Source organism: Phalacrocorax aristotelis, chromosome 1, assembly GCF_949628215.1.
Source record: "Phalacrocorax aristotelis chromosome 1, bGulAri2.1, whole genome shotgun sequence".
Lineage (NCBI taxonomy): Eukaryota > Metazoa > Chordata > Aves > Suliformes > Phalacrocoracidae > Phalacrocorax > Phalacrocorax aristotelis.
Genome location: NC_134276.1, coordinates 211,614,432 through 211,636,243, shown reverse-complemented (window position 1 = coordinate 211,636,243; position 21,812 = coordinate 211,614,432). Strand labels below are relative to the sequence as shown.

General features: G+C 44.5%; 1 protein-coding gene across 3 annotated transcripts in view; it reads left to right on the top strand.

Moving 5' to 3' along the window:
• Positions 1 to 21,812, top strand: part of CAMK1D (calcium/calmodulin dependent protein kinase ID) — a 232,079-nt gene that overhangs the window by 195,795 nt on the left and 14,472 nt on the right. For all 3 annotated transcript variants that reach the window (XM_075081580.1, XM_075081579.1, XM_075081578.1), the window contains exons 6-8: positions 1,267 to 1,342; positions 12,691 to 12,803; positions 14,592 to 14,670. In XM_075081580.1, the coding sequence (XP_074937681.1) occupies positions 1,267 to 1,342; positions 12,691 to 12,803; positions 14,592 to 14,670 (268 nt within the window). The remainder of the gene's footprint in view (positions 1 to 1,266; positions 1,343 to 12,690; positions 12,804 to 14,591; positions 14,671 to 21,812) is intronic.

The window sequence follows — 21,812 nt, the reverse complement described above, 5'->3', positions numbered from 1 at the left end:
TTCAGTCTTTTCTACAAGCTCTCCTGCCCAAGCACCAGAAAGTCTTTTCTGTTTCTCATTATTGCTTCCAGTTCCCTTCCTTGCTGGCAGTTTTGATCTTAGTTTTGTTGACTTGTCTAGCTTGAGAGTATAACTCTTTGAAGAGTCCATACCAGTACACCAAAGCATATGTAGCAATTAAATGTGAGGCTCAAGTTTTAATACATTTATGTGCTATTCTTCAAGTAACTAACTGATGTTGATAAGACTCCTAGCAGAGGAAGGTGTAGCCCCAAGAAATATTCTTGCTGCAACTTACCCCTTCATGATTCTTTTGCAGCATTTGAACTCCGAAGTACTCAGAGGAAATACTGTGCTTTTTAAAACCCAGTGTGGCAAGTCTGCTTCAGGAATGCCACAAGCAGTGACTTCTTGCATTATTTTTTGCTTTGAAAAAAAGTGAAAGCTTCTTTATCTGGAAAAGATTGGAGTCACAGCGTTTTAAAATTTAGGTTTAAACATTTGCACCGAGAGGCCCCAAAAGGGAAAACTCCAGGCTCCCAAACAAAAAATGCACCTTTTAACTCTGACTGGTGTAAGAAAGGAAAGCCGACCCACAAAGAGTTTCAATAAATGCCCAGCTCTCACTTCTAGCACAATTCAGACTATGATGGCTGAAAGCTATAGAGGCAGAATGCTCAGCTCCTTTGCGCATGTGTCCAATTCCTGCTGTTTTTCATTTCTTCCTCTGAGGGGTCTGACAAATTACTCCCTCTGACATCCAGCAGGCTTTGGAAGGCAGCTGTTGGGAGGTATGGTGACAGCTCCCCTTCCTCTCCTGCAGACATAGCTTATCGCCTCCCTGACACGCTGCACTTTCTGAGTTGCCTCTTGAAATTCCCAGTTTGGCAGCACGATACAGTGGAGCTGAGGCTGTCAGGGTGAATGTGCCTCTCGGCACCGGTGCAAAGCTTGGCCTTGTTTTCTTCCAAGTCTCCTAAAGTTCCTCTGACAGAGAGGTGGTGGCCCTCTGCCTCTCAAGCATTTTTCTGTGCTTGGTTTTGTTTTCTGTCCTTGGAGTCAGAAAACAGGGAATTTACTCCACTTTATGAGCCATTCTTTGTGAGAATATGAGTTTCAAAAACATCAGGATATTTGCAAACGCAAGGGCTGTATGCAGAGGGCAACACAAGCTCTCAGGGAGCTTCAAGTTTCAGGGTCCTACCTCTTGGCCACATTCAAATGTTTGGTCTTGTAACATGTGCTTGTATGGCTTTTTATTTTCAGCTCCTGAAGTGCTGGCCCAGAAACCCTACAGCAAAGCCGTGGACTGCTGGTCCATTGGGGTCATCGCATACATCCTGTGAGTATCAGTTGGGTTTTGAATCACAGAGTTGGGACCTGCAACATGCTTTCCTACCATAGAGTTACTCACTTTGCCTGGTCCAAGAAAGTGCATCTGTGACACTTGTGACCCAGGTTAACATGGACCCTGGTCACCTCCCAGTTACATAAAGGTTGAAAAGTGGGCAGAAGTAGCAGGAAATGAGCCAGGACCCTTCAGAAGCAAAAATCCTTGCTCCCACCTGAACTACCCAGTGTGCAATAGTATCAGCTTGTCCAGGCTGTGACGTTAGTGAAGCTATTCCCTCCCCTGCTCAGGTTAGCTTTGACAAGAAACAAATTCGGCCATGTCCACAGAGCACAGCATCATGCCCACAGGCGTATTCTGAAGGGCCACCTCTCTCAAAGTGTCACCGTAATGGCTTTTTGTACCACGGGGAGGGTGCAGAGGAAGGTAAGTGAGGAATAGTTTTCATCTACTGCAGTGAATTATTCTCATCAAAACTAATACAAAATATTAAGATTTTTACTGAAAATGAGGGATCATTTTCCTTAGCACACCCAACCATCTGGTCCCATAGGAGAGGTTGAGTTCTGTCACTCTTCTATTAAGCCATTAAGTCTCTTGATTCTTGGCTGAGATTTGCTCCTCTAATGGGGCTAATTGCTGCTCGAGGGAGTGGGGGTTGGTTGCCTGAGAAAGCTACAGAACCAGGACTTTTGTGCATTCTCCAAAGTGGTGGATAGATCTCAGAATTTGTATGTTTATGGAGATTTAGTGCCTGTCCTCATTCAGTACTTGCCACCCTTCTTCACAAAGGCTTGATAGGATTATTTAGATTAGAGGGAACCTCAGGAAGTCATGTTCTTGGAGTCAGACTAGGTTGCCTAGGGTCTTGAAATCCTCCAAAGACTGACACTGTGGGCAACCTGTTCCACTGCTTGACTGTTCTCATGGGGAAAATGTTTTTCTTTATATCCAGATTTGTCTCCATGAAAGGGGCAGCCAGTACTCTAGGTGTGGGTGCACCTTTAGTGCTTAAGCCATGGAAGTAGATAAGCCAATTCCTGTCCCAGCAACAATGCTTGGAAGGACTGGAGAGGTGTCATGGCCACTGTAGCCACAGGGATGCGCTGGTACCAGGGGTCATCAATGCTGTCCAGAGAAGGGCATCCATAACATTTCTGGGCACCACCATCTGAATCCAGCTTTGTGTGCAAGAGCATAGGAAATCACTGCTAATATTTGGATTGAGAAGGAAATGCAAAACTTGTTGCCTGTGAACCTGTAGGAAGACTGCCTCTAGTTTAGAGGCCTGTCTTGATGGGGTGGTCTGTGCTCAGGACTCAAGCCTGTGAGTCCATGCACATCATTCAGACAACAACTACACAGGTTGCATCTGCACAGCCTAGTAGGCTTTGAAGCAGGAGCTATTCATGTGGGTCTTTGAGAAGAGGTCAGGCTTTTGCCATGAGCTGACCCAGGGTGACCATGGAGAGCAAAACAAGCCTGTTCCTTTTGTGCAAGAGAGCACAGAACTGCTGGTAGCTGTTGACTGCTGCAGAAACAAATGTCTTTTCATGCCAGCATTACCAGTGCTTTCCCTTTTCTTTTATTTATTTATTTTTCCCTTTTACCCAACTCATAGTTATACACGACTGAAAGAAAAAGCAGCTTCAACGAGGCACAGCATTAGAGCATTCCTACTTTGTTCCCTTTCTCCTTATGCAAACCTTTTATGGTTTGTCAACATGAATAACTTTTTGGTGGTGTAGTAGAACTGTTTTTGCCAGGACAAACCTCATTGCTGTATTATCCACTCTGTGCAACAGTCATCCTTTACATATTCATTTAGTCTTGAGCATAAGTTATATGCTACCCAAAATAACTTTTTTATATTAAGAGAGTAGGGGAAGGCTTTATTTATTTGCATGTATGTTTATTTATTTAAAACAAAGTCCTGCCTAAACAATCAACTTTATGACTGGCTTTCAAATCTACATGAATATTTGAAAACTTGTTGAGTACAAAACTTTGCAGGGGAGTGGGTGGATTTGTCTTGGAGCAACCATCAATAGCAGGACGCAGCAACCATCAATAGCAGAATGCAAAAAGCTTTTGTATGACAAAGCAAAAATCAACAGTGCTGATACTGACTTTGTGGCAAAGCCTGGCAGGACTTGCTACAGCAGTGAGGAAGACAGCAGACATGCCAAAATACCTCGGAGGCTGCTTCACACATCACTCCCTAGTGCTCTTTTAGATAAGGCCTGTGTGTGCTGACCTGAATTTACTACCTTCCACAAGCAAACATAAACATGGAAGTCCTTGCCAGCCATGGCAGGACAATCAGGTAGGGTCTTTTCTGTTGCTTTTGTAGTACTTTGCTGAGTACCAGCTTCAGAGAGCGGGAAGAAGGACGATGCAGGTGGAAGACAGCAGTACACTGCCTCACTTCCAGGCTCAACCACTGCCTGGGTTCAGTTCATTGTCAAATATCCACCATGAAAATATGTGTCCATCTGGCAGCCCACAGGAGGGCTGTGAACTGTTGCATCCTGGTTGCCTGGAGATAAACTTGGCTCTGCTTTCCTCCAAGTTTTCAGTCCCATTCAACCATGGCTCATGCACCAAAAGTCATTTTGGCTGGCAGACCTGTTGTTATTTCACTTGTTGCTTTTATGTGCCTTGCTGAGGAATATGGGTGAGACAGTGTCAAGTGATGTGTCCTCCACATCCAGTTTATGAACATACCTTCAATAGGTAGAAGGTTTCGATCTCATCCATAATCCTTCCCCCTTCTTAAGCAAGGCTGCTCTTTCTGCAAAGTTCAGCTCAGTCATTTCCTGCTCTGTTTTCCAAATCAGTGGGTGCTGGGCTCATCAAGTGAGGCATACACACTCCTCAAATCTAAATTCCCCATTTGCTGTATGGGGAATTCCCAACCCTGAAGGCTTAAATCAATTTAGTAAGAACAAGGCCCTATGAATTCCTGTTTGCAGGACAAGAAAAACTTTTCAGGGTTTCTGTGCTTCATGTAATAGGGACTTGATTTTTATTATGTACAGTCAAAATGAATGGCAATAATGCGTTGCCATAGAAGGAGCATGGTAATGTGTTTGCCAGACTGTTACTGCATGGGTGGAGTTGGGTCTGAGATCAAACCAGCTACCTGAATATTTCTGCATTTGAGCTACATCTTTCAGCTCCTGTTACAGTCAACAGCACTCCATGGCTCACTTTGCTTACCCTAACGTAGGTGCTTAATGCTGTTTCTGTCACATACAGTGTCCCAGCTGGTCTCAAGCTGTGGCTGCAGGACAGTCCAGCCCCCCATACCCCCATGGCATACCTGCCAGCTAGGGACAGGGGTCCTCTGCACTCAACAGCTTCTTCAGTGGCACGGGGCTCTTCTTTGCTTGGGCACCTCAAGCCAGCCTGGGTTGACACAAGCAGTCATTTCACTGGCATGTGTCGTTCAGTTGCTTAAACTTACGCTTTTACTGCCGCACTGGGGTGTCGGGACAGCCACATGGATTTGGCAAGTGTAACACACTGCAAAGACCTTCCTTCTGGAGTGGCAGATGGAGGCCAAGTGGGAGACCACGGGCTGTGTCAAACAGCACCAGATGCCCATGCTGAAGCTACTGGACCATGTCCTGCTCCATACGTAGAATCCTGCCTTCACAGTATGGTTTCATCTGCTTTATGGTACATTTGCATCACCCTCCAGCCTCCGTTGACTCCATCTCTATTGACTGCAATGGGAGCTTAGAAACACAGCCCTCATCTTCTGTGTCATGATCTTGAACTGGGTCTCATCCTTGCTTCCAGGAGTAGCCAGAAACTGCAGACATGGCCTCATAAGAAAGTGGATGTGAAGGGTACAGTAAAGACAGAGAGGAAGAGAGGTCTTTCCCTAAGCTGGAGTGACGTAGCCCTGCTGGGGTGTCTGATACCACCAGTGGTGGTCACAGGTTTAACATCTAGGTTTGCTATCTCAGCAGTGCCACACCACCAGAGGTAGCAGAGCCAGCATGCTCACAGAGCACATGGCACTGAGATGCCACAAGTACAAGCACCATAGCCACCCTGGTGCAATGCTGGTAGTTAATCCTGCCCTGAGCAGGTGTTATTAATTCCAATATCTCACACATCCATCCAGATATGCCATTCCCAGCTCCACAGTCAGCACAATTGGAGCTACTTGCACATGTCCAAACCAGTCGGAGATGTATTTATGCACAGGGCAATCCAAGCACATCATCCTGCATCACCTCCCCACCTCTCCCACGAATCCTCACAGCCACTCTGACCAATGTTGTAATTTCAGAAGATGGAAACTCAGGGGAATCCAACACAGAAGCCAGGCATAAATTAAAGATGCTCTGAGCTATTATTAGTCCAAGTGGTTTGAGTGCCTCCAGATGCAAGCCCAGTCTCACGTGAGAGCCTTCAGTTTATGACACTGGAAGAACAATCTGTTTCTGGTGCACTGATGCTCTAGACAAATATTTGTTTCTGTGATATGCAAGGTGAAGGATGTCTTAGGAAAGAATACCTTTGTTTCAGTGCCAGTCTCTAATGCTTCTCGCTAATGACAGCCAGATTGCAAAGGCTGCACCAGCAGAGCTTTTATCAAAACCTGTTTTGCATGAGAAGTCATTATTCACACCAACTAATTTTAGCAGCCTGAGATTTCCTGTTATTCCAGTTGCAGTATTTCTCAATCTGAAACAGCCTCATCGTTGAGCTCAGCTTTCTGCTTATCACAAGGTAGTTTTTGTACATGTTCAGTTTAAAAACATAAAGCACAAGAAGAGTAAGAGACTTCACTGGATTCCCAACAGCTGGATCTTGGACCTGTCCGGGACACATGAGAGGTTACAAAAGCTTGGGAAGCTAAAATACCAATTGCATGCATACCTGATAGAATAAAGATTAAGTTAATATACGCAAAAAACAGAAGATCATGTTCCAAAGCTGGAAAAGCACCCAGGGCCACAGAATGCTCTGCCTCAGCCACTAGTTATTAATCCTCAACACCTCCTGTCTCTTCTGCAGTAGGGTCAACACATTTTGCCCTGAATTTCATTCTGATTCTGTTCACTGAAGGGACAAGAGAATTACTGGTTTGTTATTGTTAGTTATAAACAACAAGTATCTGGAGATAAATCTTGGATCATACTTTCCTGTACTTCTTTGCTGCTGAGCTGCTTTTGATTTTCAAGAAGGTGTGCGTGAAATCATCAATGTTTGTATGGAAGGATTAACCAGGTACAATGCAAAGTCTGTTGTGCTAGAAAAAGTTTCCTCCATCATCCTGGAGTCAGGCACTGGGAAAAGCTGGTCAGGCATCTTGCCTGCTCACCATCTCACACAGCCTAAGCAAGAAAGTAAGGAATAACTTACTTGTTCAGCACTTGATGGAGGATTAGTGGTGGCAAAATGTACACAGGCTTGTTGGATTGCTCAAGATATCACAGTTAAACACTGGGAAAGCAACTCCAAATGATTGCTCCTTGTTGCTTGCTTCTTAATTTATTTTTATTCCCCATGTAATATGTCCTTGTCCACAATTTCATGAGGGCACCAGTGTCAGTCTGTATGAGGGTCTGTTCCTAAAATAAGAAGAAATACATGTGTTTATCCCTATAAATAGCATTTGGACAACTTCCCACACCACACGTCTCAGGCCTTTGAGCATTTACTGAGTTCTTTGCTCTAATCTCCCTATAAAATTGTTTGTAAAACTAACCCCAGTGCCTCTTGTGTTGCAGATTATACACTGACCAAGTGAATGGGTTATTTAGCCTTTAGTATCACCCCCCCGGTATGTAACAGGACATGCAAGGGTTTGCTTTCTCTGCCTGGTGAGGAGGAGGCATTCCTGCTATTCCTCTTTCCTGATGGTGCTTTCCTGATGGCTTCTAGAAATGACTTCTAGCAATATCTTTTTTTTGTACATCCACCTGCGTTTTATTTATCTGCATCCCATTCTTTTTAGGGCAAGACTGGGAATAGGAGGATAAGGGAAAATCTGTTGCTGATGTGATAAGGTTGCTAAATAATTCTAAAAAGCTTTTATTTGGTGAAACTGAGAGAAAATGATGACAACTAATAGCTGCCTAAAGCTCCCTCAGGACAATGCAGGATTTTTTCACATAGAAGACATATGGGTTATTTTTGTATTTCTGCATATCTAAAGAAAAGCAGCAGAACCTCTGATAGTGAGGTCATTTTTTTCACACAGAAATGTCCCAGTAGATGGAAATGAAGTCGGTGGGATTTTGATTCTCTAAGAATTAAATAAAAACTTTTAATGGATGTTGGAAGGTGGCCAGCTGCTGGAAGTCCAGCAAGATTTTCCTCCAGCCATAAAATGCATGATAGGCTAATTTACTGGGGCTTTCCCATCCCTTACTGCAAAGCCAGTAATGTTAAAACATTAAAGTAAGTAACATTAAAACTCTGTGTCTTCCTAAACTCTGATTTTAAGGAAAAGGACAGCAAGACCATCTATATTTTGGCTCCCAGCGCCTCTGTGCCGGGATGCCCTGGTGTTCCCCTCCCACACACCACCTTCTCTGTCCTAAGGAGCTTGCTCCCTTCTCATATGCTTTCTTGTATAGGTCCTCAATGATTTGCCTTCTGGAGGAACATCCTTGGGTCCCCCTATGCAGGCAGTTCATCCCATCCCAGGCTGGGCCAGAACCAGCCCTTGCCCTGCACCCAGCCTGCTCTCAGGCAGGGGTCTGTTTTGGAAGGTTGTCGCTGCCCATGACCTCTAGTGGAAGACTAACACTTCTCAAGCTCTCATCAGCAAGGGAAAAGCGGTGCCAAAAGAGTCTGAGTTTTGCCCCTTGACCAGCTTCCAGTAGGTCTGGCATCCTCGTGCATGACACTGACTCCTTGTACAGCCCTTCCACCATGCACCCCTGCGATGGGCTGTGGTGATCTCCCAGACACAGAGGTAGATACCCCAGACGTCTAGATACTCAAGCCATGTAGAGGAGCAGGAGAAGAGCTGGATGTATGTAGGAAAGGGATTGAAAGGCTCTGGAGAGGCTGAGGCTCTTGTTGGGGTTTGTGTCTCTCTTCTCCCCGCCTTGCAGGTCTATAGCCCTCCAGCTCTGTGCTGCTCAGCAGTTTTCTCCTACCTTTTGCTGCCACAAGCATGTATAAATCACAGCAGCCCTAACTTGTGCTCTTGTACCTTTGCCAAGGTAATTAGTACAGTGCACATTTTAAAAGAGTTATTTCTCTCTCCGGAGCAGCCTGCCAGCGCCTCGGCATGCACAGCGCTGTCTGCTTGCCCTAAAATGTTTTATCAGAGCAGTTTGTTTTTTGTTTAAGAAAAGTGCTGAGGAAGGCAAGAAATTAATGAAGGGCTGTCAGGCTTCTTATACAGAGTCCAATATGTCCCCCAGGGAAGAGGGACAGAGTGATGGCTCCGAGTGCCTTTGGAGGAGCAGTTTTCCTCCAGCCTGGACATGTCTACTCCAGTGGCCATCCTAACAGTTCCAATGCTGCTGCTGTCAACTCCAGCCTTTCCAACCCCTCAGTAAAGCCCCCAAAATCTTCAGGGCTGTGACAAAAGAGAAGGGTGAAAATCAGTTTGTGTGCATCCCCCTACAAGACTGTAGGACATAAGCGCTGGTATTTATTATATTAAAGTAAGATATATGAATGCTTTTCATAGATACCTGTAAAGCTGGATCCTGGCTGTGGATCCAGTTTCTGCATTAGGTTACCAGATGTTTTCCTTCGTTATCCAGGTGCATAGTAGCTTTTTGATGTCTGCTTATATGCACCATTTTTAATGGCCCTTCTCATACACCACTCCTACCGCTGGGTTTCACATAGGAGTTGGTACACTGAGCCCTGTACACAAAGGTGTGCCCATTAAGTAGGTATGCAGTCCTGCTCTGAACGTAAATGCTTGTCTGGCATGAGGTTATCTTACTTGCTTTTGATAATGGCAGTCATCCAGTGGGACACAAATGAGGACTGGCTCATCTGCTTTGCAAGATAAAGAGAGAGGTTTCTGATTCAGGTGAACCACAGTGGGCTCATTACAATGCTACGAATTTCAGTAGAGTTTGTCCAGGTCAGTATGGATCTGATGCATATCAACATCTCATTCAGCATGGAAATTATTTGTCAAGCCCACTGGCTCCTCAGAGCTAACGAAACATTGCTCCTTCCACCCTCAAGTGTTGAGCTGGTTCAAATAAACCCTAAGGCAGCCAGCTGGCTTTGGGTTATAACTAACTTGAGTATTTAATTTCTTACAGTCGTGTGTGTCGTCCCCCCCCGCCCCGCTCTGTTGTTGCTACAGTGTAGTGTTTCAGCTAGATCTTCACTCTGTTTGTAATGACTGGCTCTCTCCAACTAAATGCTTTCTTGAGGTTGATTACTCAGGGTTTAAGAAAACTGTAGGAAGAAGTCCATTTCAATATCAGTGAAGTATGTGAAAAAATAATTTACACCATAGACTAGAGATAAGAGAAAAAAAATGTGTCATCTCTATACGAGACAGTAGAGGCAGAAAGGCCTGTGTAACTGAGAGCAGGATGGGTTTGTTAGAACCTTGGACCAGCCTCAGAGGTAAACCTGGCACTCTGCAACACTGGTATTAAAACTTGAAGAAGGGGTATCTTTGCTGGCATGTTTGCACAGAGAGGGACAGACTTCTGCATGCAGCATCAGCTGGCACGAGGGATCTCGGATACACAAGTTTTATTGCTGCATTTGCTTAACGCAGTGCTGGATGTGGTTTTCCCATGTCTGCAGGGCTGGAGGCGCCCTACCTAGACAGAATGACTATCCTGCTGTCTGCAGCACTGGGAGGGTGCACCCTGAGTGTTTTAGCTCAGACTAGGCAAATAATGTTCAAAGTTCTGCTTGTCCTGGAGCTAGGTTTTCTGAGAAGTCTGATTATAAATACTGAAAACCAGGACGGGACTGTCATTAGCCTTAGGCAAGGCAGGCAATTTGAGGTTGGCAGCAAAATCACTTGCAGAAGTGAGAAAGCGAGAGGCTCTCTGTGTCTGCAGCAGTGGCAGGTCCATGTGCAGCCTGTGCGGGCTCTGCTGCAGAGGTGGAGTGACTCCCAGACATCTCCCTTGCAGGGACCTGAGGATGCAGAGCCCAGCACAAGCCACAGACACATCCTGCCCTCTGTCCTATAAAGCTGCAGGGCTCCTTGTCCTACTTTGCACCAGCTCTTCCTCCCTACTGTGCTGGAGAACAGGTCCATGCAGGTGGCCAGTGACTCTCCAGATGTACAACAAACTTCCCTATACAGCTACGATCTCTTGCACAATATAGAGACCCCAGGCTGTGCTCAAAGCCTGTCCTGATACCATGCAGGTGACTCGGTAGGTGTCATCACCTCTTGTATATCCTCAATTCCTAGAGAGTAAAGCCAGTGTAAGAGGCTTGTATAAGACATTGGGTGAGAACAGTCCAGAAAGACCACCAGAGCAGGGAAGTCTGTATGGAGAAGACTCTTGGATGGGGAATGGTTGTGCTAAGGGATGAGAGGAACTGGTGCTGTGTGGATCGTTCATCTTGAGTGAGCTCACCAAGCATGTGCAGGACAACCAGGGGACCAGGCCCAGTCAGCATGGCTCCATGAAAGGCAGGTCCTGCCTGACCAACCTGATCTCCAGCGTGACCCACCTAGTGGATGAGAGAAAGGCTGTGGATGTTGTCTGCCTGGACTTTAGCAAAGCCTTTGATACTGTCTCCCACAGTATCCTCCTAAAGAACCTGGAGTCTCATGGCTTGGATGGGCGTACTCTTCACTAGGTAAAAAACTGGCTGGATGACCGGGCCCAAAATGTTGTGGTGAACAGAGCTAAATCCAGCTGGCAGCTGGTCACAAGTGGTGTTCCCCAGGGCTCAGTTTTGGGGCTGGTTCTTCTTAGTATCTTTATCAACAATCTGGATGACGGGATCAAGTGCACCCTCAGTAAGTTTGCAGAAGACACCAAGTTGGGCAGGAGTGTTGATCTGTGTGAGGGCAGGAAGGCTCTGCAGAGGGATCTGGGCAGGCTGGATCAATGGGCCAAGGCCAATTGTATGAGGTTCAACAAGGCCAAGTGCTGGGTCCTGCACTGGGTCACAACAACCCCAGGCAACATTACAGGCTTGGGGAGGAGTGGCTGGAGAGCTGCCCAGAGGAGAAGGACTTGGGAGTGTTGGTTGACAGCTGGCTGAACATGAGCCAGGAGCGTGCCCAGGCGGCCAAGAAGGCCAACAGCATCTGGGCTTGTATCAGGAATAGTGTGGCCAGCAGGAGCAGGGCAGTGACCGTGCCCCTGTGCTCAGCACGGGTGAGGCCGCAACTCAAATACTATCTTCAGTTTTGGGCCCTTCAGTACAAGAAGGACATCGAGTTGCTGGAGTGTGTCCAAAGAAGGGCAACGAAGCTGGTGAAGGGTCTAGAGAGCAGGTCTTATGAGAAGAGGTTGAGGGAACTGTGCCCCCTGCTCTAGGTGTACCTGCTCAAGCAGGGGTGTTGTATAAGATGATCTCCAGAGGTCCCCTCCAACCCCTACCATTCTGTGATTCTGTGATTCTGTGATTCTGTGAACTGGGGTTGTTTAGGCTGGAGAAGAGGAGGCTGAGGGGAGCCCTTATCGCTTTCTACAACTACCTGAAAGAAGATTGTAGTGAGGTGGGGTTGGTCTCTTCTCCCAAGTCACTAGCGATAGGATGAGAGGAAACGGCCTCAGGCTGCATCAGGGGAGGTTTAGATTGGATATTAGGAAAAATTTCTTTAGTGAGAGAGTGGTCAGGCATTGGAACAGGCTGCCCAGAGAGATGGTGGAGTCGCCATTACTGTAGGTATTTAAAAGACGTGTAGACATGACTTCAGGACATGGTTTAGGAGACATGGTAGTGTTGGGCTGACAGTTGGACTTGATGATCCTAAAGGTCTTTTCAACCTTAATGATTCTGTGATTTTATGATTCTATGATGTAGGGTGTAGCCCATGAAAACTCCTACCACATTTATAGGAGAGGATGGAAGGGCTCATGGCTGTGTAATAACATTTTTCCTCTGGCTAAACACCCAAAAGCATGCAGAGGGAGGCCAGGATATCTGCATGAGTCAATGTAGGATCACGAGCACCAGGTTTCCATGCAGAATTCCTCTTTGTCCAGGATGGTGCCAATCTCCAGAAGTGGGTTTACATGTCCCAGAACAAACTTCTCTTGTGGCAGTGCTTGCCTGCTTGAAAACTTATTGGGGCAAGTCTTAAACAAGTTTCTCCTTTTTGTCCCTCCCTCTTTCTTACTTTCTTAGCCAGATGGGTCTGAGGGTCACATATCTCTTTTCTTGTTCTCCATTAGGCTCTGTGGGTATCCCCCTTTCTATGATGAAAATGACTCCAAACTCTTTGAGCAGATCCTTAAGGCGGAGTATGAGTTTGATTCTCCATATTGGGATGACATCTCTGAGTCTGGTAAGAAGCTACTGCTCATTTATTTGCAACAACCATGCATGCATGCCTGCCTGTTGCAGTTCTCCTCCTCTGGGTGTGAGAATGCACCCTTCATCATGTGTGGAGATCTTTTTAACTGAAAATTATTGGGAATGTGCATTTCTTTTAACTCAAATAGTTATGGGAGGTCATTTCTGCAGGAGACCAAATTAAGTACCATTTTGTCCAGTTACACACAAAGCACTAAAAGGTAGCTGGAACAGAATATGAAGATAGGAGAAAACTGTGTCAAGGCGACAAAGGAGTTTAACTTCTCCATCATATCCAGATAAAATGCAGGTAGTTTATGTGTCACTAATAATAATACAGCAACCTAGTTCAACTGTTACTAGAACTGTACTGCAGGTCCAAAGCGAGTCTGCAGTGTATACAGCAAAGACAAACCCAAGAAATTAATGGCTTTCAAATGTGGTGAGTAAGCGTATTCAGAAACTGGGAGTACTGTCCATGTGGTTGGCTCCAGATAGCTGCCCACATGCTCACCCAATTCCCCACCCAGTGCAGAAGACATTTAACCCATAGCACCTGCCTGTGCCTGCTCTAGTCAGTCTGGCAGAGAGGCAGATACGCTACCCTGTTACAGGCAAACGTGCCTGAAGGCTTCTGGCTGCAGCATGGCTCATGGACTGCCAGCACCAGCGTCTATAGGTGACCACAGGGGCATGTTCAGCATTGCACCCTGCGTGTGCCACTGAGATACTCTGTGATCTCCAAGAAGTCACACAAGCTCAGTGTCCTTGCTCTGCCCAACCTGGGGGAACATCTGTCATTTCATGCAGGAGAAGAAATGAATTCTAGGAGCATTTTATCAGACAAAAATATCCTTAGAAATGCAGTTTTCTGATTCATTAGTGCTACTGATTAAGGCAGGAGAGATATAAAAAGAAGTATTTTATTTTAAAGATGATTATATATCCTGTTATCTCTGCATAGAACAACATTTCATGCTGCTTACATCTGCGTTCCAGATATCATTATGATGCATTGCTTAAAAATATATGTGATGAGAAGTTTTTCTAAGGCCATAAGGGTTTTCTAAGAAAATATGAAGGTCTGCTGGCAGAACCCTTTGCATTTTGGGGGGAAAATCCATAACTTAAATGAGCACAAAGATTTTCCTGCTATATTTGGCTTTGCTGCGGCTCCTTCTGAAACTCCTCTTTCCTGAAACTACTGGATGCACGCCATGCTGTGATCTCCCTTCCCTCCGTTATAGTATTGATTAAAAACATACTATCTCATGCCCAAGGGAGTCAATTTTCCTCAGTAACTTGTTTTTGAATATTCAACATGTCACAGCTGCCCATGGGTGCAATTGCTTGGAGTAAGCAATGAGAAGCTCCTCTTACAGTGGCATCTGACCTCCTTCTTGCCTTTCCCACTCAGTTTATCAGCATGACCAACAGATGTGGCCATATGAAGACCATTAAAATGGTCAGAGGTACTTGGGTGACCAGGGAGCTGGGACCTGGCAGGCTTGAACTCTGCTTGATCCGAATTATTCATCCCACTCTACAGGTGGCCCTAACACCCTGCAGCTTTTACCTGCCATATTAAATAGCTTGGAGTTTGTCCTAAGTCACTTTGATTATATCTATAGTAATAAGTGATAAATGACCCAGGGCCTTTTTTCTGGCACTGTGGCCAGATGGCACTTGGTAGCCTGGTCAATGCTGTTGGTTAATCATCCTGAAACAGAACTGGGCATCAACCCTATTGCTTTAAATTATTCTTTCTTTCTTTTTACAGCTAAAGACTTCATTCGGAATTTGATGGAGAAAGACCCTAATAAAAGGTACACCTGTGAGCAAGCAGCACGGCACCCTTGGTAAGCAACAGTGACTGCCCCCTGAAACCCTCAGGACAGAGAGTATCATTTTGCATTGATGGGTAGAAGTGTTTTTTCTGCCACATAGTACACTAACCTTTACTAAATAACTCTGTGCTCTTATTCTTACAACCCCTGCCTCTGTCCTCCAGATTTTCCTGGAAAACCATGATGGACTTTAATCTCATGCACCAACCTGTTGAGTATCTGTATAAGAAATCAGTGAAATGCTGAGTTATGTATGTTGACTGTGGTGCAGTCTGGCAGTGGGATATGCCAAAGTGATTGAACCCAGAAATCATACTCTGGGGCAAAAGGTCAAATTCTGCAGGTGTGCAGAAAGCTGGGTACCAACCTGCTCATGAAGGTGTTTAAGTTATGACTGCACAATTAGTAGAAATAGTGGAATGGCCATAAGTCAGGATTTCTCCATACTGAAAATTATGTACCAATGTCTGACTGCAGATTGTCAGCAGCTGGGGTTACAAATCAGGCTGAAGATAAGATTGAGGCTCAGCCTTTAAAATCAAAAAGTTCTAGGAAAGACTTGGGTTGCAGAAGGCAATGTAAATCACTGAGAAAAGCAAGGCTCTTTCTTTTTATCCTCCATACCAATGACAATAAGAAACATTTTGTGGATGGTTATTAGCTGCATCAGTGGCTGGCATCAATATGAGTGAGAGATGAGGAGAAGTCAAGACCTGGACCTGCTCTTTTTCCCATGTCCCATCAATAACTGCATTGTCTTTGTGACAAAAAGGAAATCTGGGAAATGAAATCCAGCTTTCATGAGATAAAAAAAAAAAACCCAACCATTTCTAAATGATACTGACCTGAGCTGCAGGAAATTAAACAAGTTACAAAAGTCAGTATTAGGAATACAGAATAAACAATGGCAATACAACTCCCAGCAGAGAATGAGGTGACCATTTGTATAACTCAGAGGCAGATTTGACAAAGCCTTACCATCCAAGATACACAAAATGTAAGCATCCAGCTCTTGGCCCCTCTACATCTGTGTTGGTTGCTGGAGTGCAACAAAGAAACGTGGCACTTGTAAGACACACAGCTTCTGGGCCCTCATAAAGGAACAAAATGATGAAAAGTGTTTTCATTTCTTTTATTTTCCCTTTTTTTTCTTTTGCATGTCATGGCCAGAGGCCAATGGAAACTCACAGACTGCTCCATATTTTTTTATATTTTCTACAGAATCCAATCTTCTATTTAAAAACAACCCCCAAAAAAGGGGTTTCCCTATTTCTATGGCAAGGGGTCTTCTTCTGCCAGGCTGACTCTGCAAAGCAGTGGTTCATCTGCAGGACTTCCTCCCCACCATGTAAATCATGGCTTGGGGTCAGCCTTCAAGATGTCAGACATGCAAATGGCACTGCAGTAGGGAGGGTTAAAATATTCACCATGTTTCCATTCCCCATCCCAAATGCACCTCCCCTTGACACAGAGACAGTATGGGCCAGTGGATTAAACAGCAGAAGGATGTTAGTGCAGTGAAAGCAAAGCAGGAAGTTTCCAAAGATATGGCTTCAGATCTGCCTCCGTCCTCCCCAGTGAGCTCTTGAGCAAAACTCGATATTTAATTCCTCCTTGCTCTGAGAAGCTTCCTGTAATATAAATGTTGCAATTACGGACCTCTCTGGAAAGTGGTATAGTGATTTTTTGGAGGGTTTGGTTCCTGTAGTGATAAATGCTGCTAAAATGCCTTTTTGGATAATCAAGGCTACTCACCCAGTTATTATCTGTTATTTCAGGGTTAGTGCTAGGATCTCCTTTTGCCAAGCCATTGCCCAAGAAGCGTTTTCCACCCAGATTGCTTATGCCAGGAAATAATGAGGTTTTTACTGGTTCTTTTCTCATTCTAGCCATTATATCTGTTGCAATGGCATCCTCCCCTCCCCTTTGAAAGAGGGAGAAGCCCTTGTGGGTGAAGGAGGAGGAGAGGTCTGTGCTTCCTCTCAATGGTCAGCTGTGCCTACTCATCCTGGGTATTTAAGTTTCCAATAAGTCCAGGCTTGAGTTCCTCTCCCTGATGGTTGCATTCACTGTTGCAACAGCCAGAAATAAGGGCAAGTGTTTAGCCAACAGAGAGAGGCTACCGCCACTTTTATAATGGTGGCATACTGTACATGAGCATGGATTTTTCAGCATACATCCCCATCAGCAATATCACCTTCCATAGTGCCTACAAAGCATTGTCTTCTCTGTGTGTGATCAAGAGTAATGAGGTATGTAAGACTTCTGGCTTAGTGGGAAGACACGGTCAGAGCAGACTTCAAGTGGTCCCATAAATGATATGCTCTTGCAGAGTGCTTACACTTCAAGTGGCCCTTAAAGGCATCTCATAAACGATACCTTTTTGTGTGCTTTAATGGTTCTGTAGAGCAACATAATGGGAGAACCATCTTTGAACCCGAGAGATCGCATGAATGAAATCCTGATTCCACTGAGGTTAATGGGAGTTTTGCCACTGACTTCAGTGAGAGTTGGGGTTTGTCTCGTCTCACCAGCAGAACACAGAACATCTACCCAAGACACTGGTGCTGTGTAAATGGTATATGATTAATATATATGATTAAATAGCTCCATGTGGTGGTGTTTTCCAGCTTTCCCTTTCTCTTCCTCCTGTGAAATCTGTCCCTGCAGTACCAGATCATTGGGATCATCAACAGATTAGGAAGAAATCTATCAAATTATGAGTACTTTACACATACGTTACAATCTGATTGTGATAAAAATTCTTAACTGAGATTTTGTTGCTTCAATATATAACATTTGTGAAGAACAAACTAACTCCAAAATATACCCCTTATTTTAATTACCATATTTTATTAAAAACTTCCAAGCAAGGCTTGCAAGAACTGGATTTTGCAAGATATTATGTTTGTGCCTTTAAGGTTAATAATCTCTTTGAATTTCAGGACGTTGCTCTAGAATAGCCAGCTATTCACATGAGTAAATGTTTGTACAGGATCAGACCCTAAAAAAAGTAAATACTTCTTCCCAATGGCCCACTTTTCTGTGCTGTATCTGCTCCCCACATCCCTGCATTTACGTGATGTTTTGCTATTTATAATCAAATGGCCTTGGCAGAGGGACGGTATGTTAAACTCGGAGTTGGCAGAAAAGGAGGCTAATAATTGCAGTGAAGTATGGTAGCAGAAACAGTACAATGTGTAAAGCTTGTTGGCATAATGATTACACCCCAGCCTGTACAATCTGTCCATTTATACAGATTTCTCCAGTTTAATACACAGTTGACTTATGCTTTCCATTAGAAAAGTTATTTATTTTGTAGCATATCTTTCACTGAGGTTTGCACTGTTTATGGTGTGTTGCAAAGGTGCAATGTTCTGCTTAGTTGTTCTACTATGACTTTTCGAAAAGGACGTGGAAAATGGAGGTAACAAAAGAGCAGGGTAATTTTGCTGCAGCTTGATACATTTTAATGTTTCCCTAGCTCATATTAATGACAGCAATTAAGTTTATTAAATATATTGCCATGTCAGAGCCCACATCCTGTTTAGGGCAGTTGCTCAGGCTGCAGTGATTAAGGACGAGCAGCAGAAAACCAAGGACCTGTTTTTTCCAGCTGTAGGATCACACTGCACTCCCCATCAGGTCAAGCTGGGTCCTGCAGCCCCAGATTCAGCCTCCAGACTCGGGTCACAGGGAAAGAAAACTGTCCTCAGAGGGTAAGGGGAAGGTCTAACAGTTAGAAAGCTGGTATAGGAATTGGAAGGCATGCTGTGAATTTATTTGATCTGTCATCCATTACCCAAGTGACTGTAAATGGAATATAGAGCTGTGTGCTGAAGCCGGTTACAGCATTGAAGGCAAGATAGGACATCTAAACTGAAGGGTGACATATGTATCACCTACCTGTATAGACTGTGCAGGGAGAAGGAGGTTGTGGAGCCCAAGTTAGACACCTGTGTCCACGAGTGCGGCCCTTGCCTTTCCCCACTGCTCATAGGGATGGAGAGCAGCTACTTGGGACATGCCGACGTCCATCCCCGCCTACGCTGAAGAATCGCAAAGCTCTGGCAAAGGCTGAGCCTCTGAAAATTGTGACCATGACCCTGAGTGTTTATTATGTGCCAGAGAGCACGAGCCAGATGATAATTTCCACCCAGGGAGTGGACATGGTTTACAAAGAGCTCAGTTCTCAGACAATGTTGTTTGATGTGTGAAAAGGGCTCCCTGAAGGGAACTGCTGATGTTTACAACATTAAATCAAACTCTTACAAGTTCATCCCTGCTCTCTATTTATTTTGGAACATCACTGATACAGTGTGTGTGTGTGTATTTATACTCATGCATATGTGTATATGTGTGTATATATATGCGTGTGTGTCTATGCATAGAAGTTACAATCCTTCAGCATTACCCATTACAGCTAACTCCATGTTTCCTGACATCATACTCAAGAGTATTTCCAAGCACTGTTTGGCTAGCACAGCGTTTGAATTGGCTGGCTTCAGTATGAAGGCTCAGAAAATAATGACAGATGAAAGACTCTACCTGCCATCGTGGGCGGGAAGGGTGCGAGAGACATGCTTTCAGTATGCTAACAAAGAACTGTCTAAAAGAAAATTTACTGGTTTTGTCTTTGTTGGAGGTTCCTCTCAAAGCTTAGAAGTGGTATGGCCAGATAAATTGCTGTGACAGCTTTGAACCCAGATAGAGAGCTAAAATAAATTAGATACTATGAAGTAATATTTGATCATTAGATTAGATTCTTCTTGTGTGCAGGGCTAGATTTGTTATGGTTTTTCAAGAGAAATGCCCTTCTTCACTTCAGTGGAAGTATTTGTGATGGAGAGTCACCAGATTGTGGCCCTTCGTACCCAATTCTGTGTGTTGAGACACTTATATATTTGCAACTGGATGTAAGACCAGCTTCAACATGAAGTTTCCCAAACAATTGTTAGGGCATAGCTGCTTTCAGGTGCTGCAAAATGGGGACCCCAAGAAGAAAAACCAGGTTCTAGTTAGGCTGATCAGTCCTTGCATGGTTCTGGGTGGTGCTCAGCGTGATAACAGAACAACAGAACATGTGTTGTTCTGATTTGTGTAATTTTCTTTCTGTATATGTGTGTGGTAGGTAGAAGTAATATCTTTTAATAGGCCAACTGGTATAGCTGGTAAAAACAAGCTTCAGTGCTGACACAAAGTTAACTGCAAAGCCAAGAACTATTGCTCAGGTTTGACTAGATATGCATGAGTTTGTCTCTGAAACAGAAGATGGCTGTTTCTAAGGGAAAACTGAGCTGATTCGTATAGAACTCCTGTAGGAGTTGTGTAGGGGAGGGAGGAAGAAAGAAAGGTGCTAAGGTATTTTTGTCCTAAAAGGAGAAGCAAGATGGTTTATAGCCTGTGGGCTTGGAGAGTCAGGGAAAGGTGGAAGGGTGATTATAACATGCTCTAAACCCAGTATCTCTATTAAAATTCATGTGTTAACTTCTCAGCATGGGAACTAAAGCCCATGATTAAATACATTCAGTATAGATGTGATGATGCGTATGATACCCACCTCAGGGTAGGCTTGTGTGCCTAAGAGCTTGTTTCATTTTTCAAACTGTAACAGCTGATTGTATAAAAGATATGACTTCTATCTGCCCAGCTCCACCTCTCTTCCCTGTGTCCTTAAACCACTACAGCTCCAGCAAGACACCAACAACGAATGGATGTTAACATTTCTTTTGTTTTCCTGGAAGTAAAACTATACTATAAACACTATAATGCCATGAGTATTTTATAAAAGTTTGAAGATCCTCCAAGGCAAAATGAAGCATAAAAGCAGAGTCCTCATGTTACAGTGTTGCACCGTTACACAGGATAGCTCTTCATAGGTGGCTTGGAGAGCAATCCCACACCTGGATATGGCAGCCCGGGTTGTGATTTGGGCCACACTGTTCATCGTACCAGCACGTGTTTGAACGGATCCTGCTGCACTAAATTAGCCCCAGCACTGCTGTTATTTTGCTCTGATTAAAAACTAGCATCTGCAAGGTGCTAATGCTGCTGAAGAGACCTTAGATGTAGGATGGTCCCCATCACTGCAGTCTTCGAAGGCTTCACAGCCTTCCATCCCCTTTTGAAGTGTACAAGTACTATTCTGCCTATTTGGGAAACATCCAAATAACAGCACTTTTTTTCTGTAAATACAATAATTGCATGGTGAACATAGAGTTAGTGGTGGCAGAAGGCAGTTTATGAACTATTGGAACCAGCAGTTTCTTATTGAAGCCACCATCATTTCAGAAAATGATCCCTAAACTCAGAAAACAATATATAGCTTGTATTTGAGCTACACGCCCAATGAAAAGTTTCATATAGCAAAAATACATTTGTGAGTCCTTGTGGAGACTGGCAGGAAAGATCTTCTGGTAGAGCTGGCAAGGGTATCATACCCCAAGAACTTGTTCTGCCCATGTTTCCAAAATAAAATTTGACAAGTGGAAAACATGATCTGTGCTTATACAGCTTGTTAACAAACTTGTTCATAAAGCAAAATGCTTCACTAGCTTTGGAGGAAAAATGTTCTTGGCAAATGCAAGTAAATTTTCTCTTTGCAGCTTGGTCTTTTTGATCAATCACTGAATGGATACTTTGGCTTGTAACTGTCCATATATTAAGTGTTCAGCTTAGTTTTCATCTGCAGATCTGTAGTATGACAGTCAGTGCTCCCAGCTGGCTCATGTTGAGGACACCTGCCTTCACCAAGGAGGTGTCCTTGGACAGAGCAGAGTGCTCATGACATTTTGGAGTGACTATAGGGCCTGTCTGCACCAAAAGGCTGAGTGGGTGCAAGGAGAGTGGACGCAAATCTGCACACACTTGTGCACCTGAGCTAATGAGCTGTGCAGGGCAGGTAATACAGTGAGAGTCTTCTCAGGCTTCTGGTCAGCTCTTCAGAAGTGACCTGGAGGCAGTCAGGAACACTGTGCCATGTCATTTGGGTCATATACGTATGGCTGTGGTAAAGCTGTAGGAGCTGCTAGGAAAATGCACTATTTATGGTGGGTGCAAGGTCAGCTGGGTTTTGTATCTATTGGGAGTATATTCTCCATGGATCCATCAGAGGCTGTGCTGATCCTGGCAATATTCCAGAGGATGGAACAGTG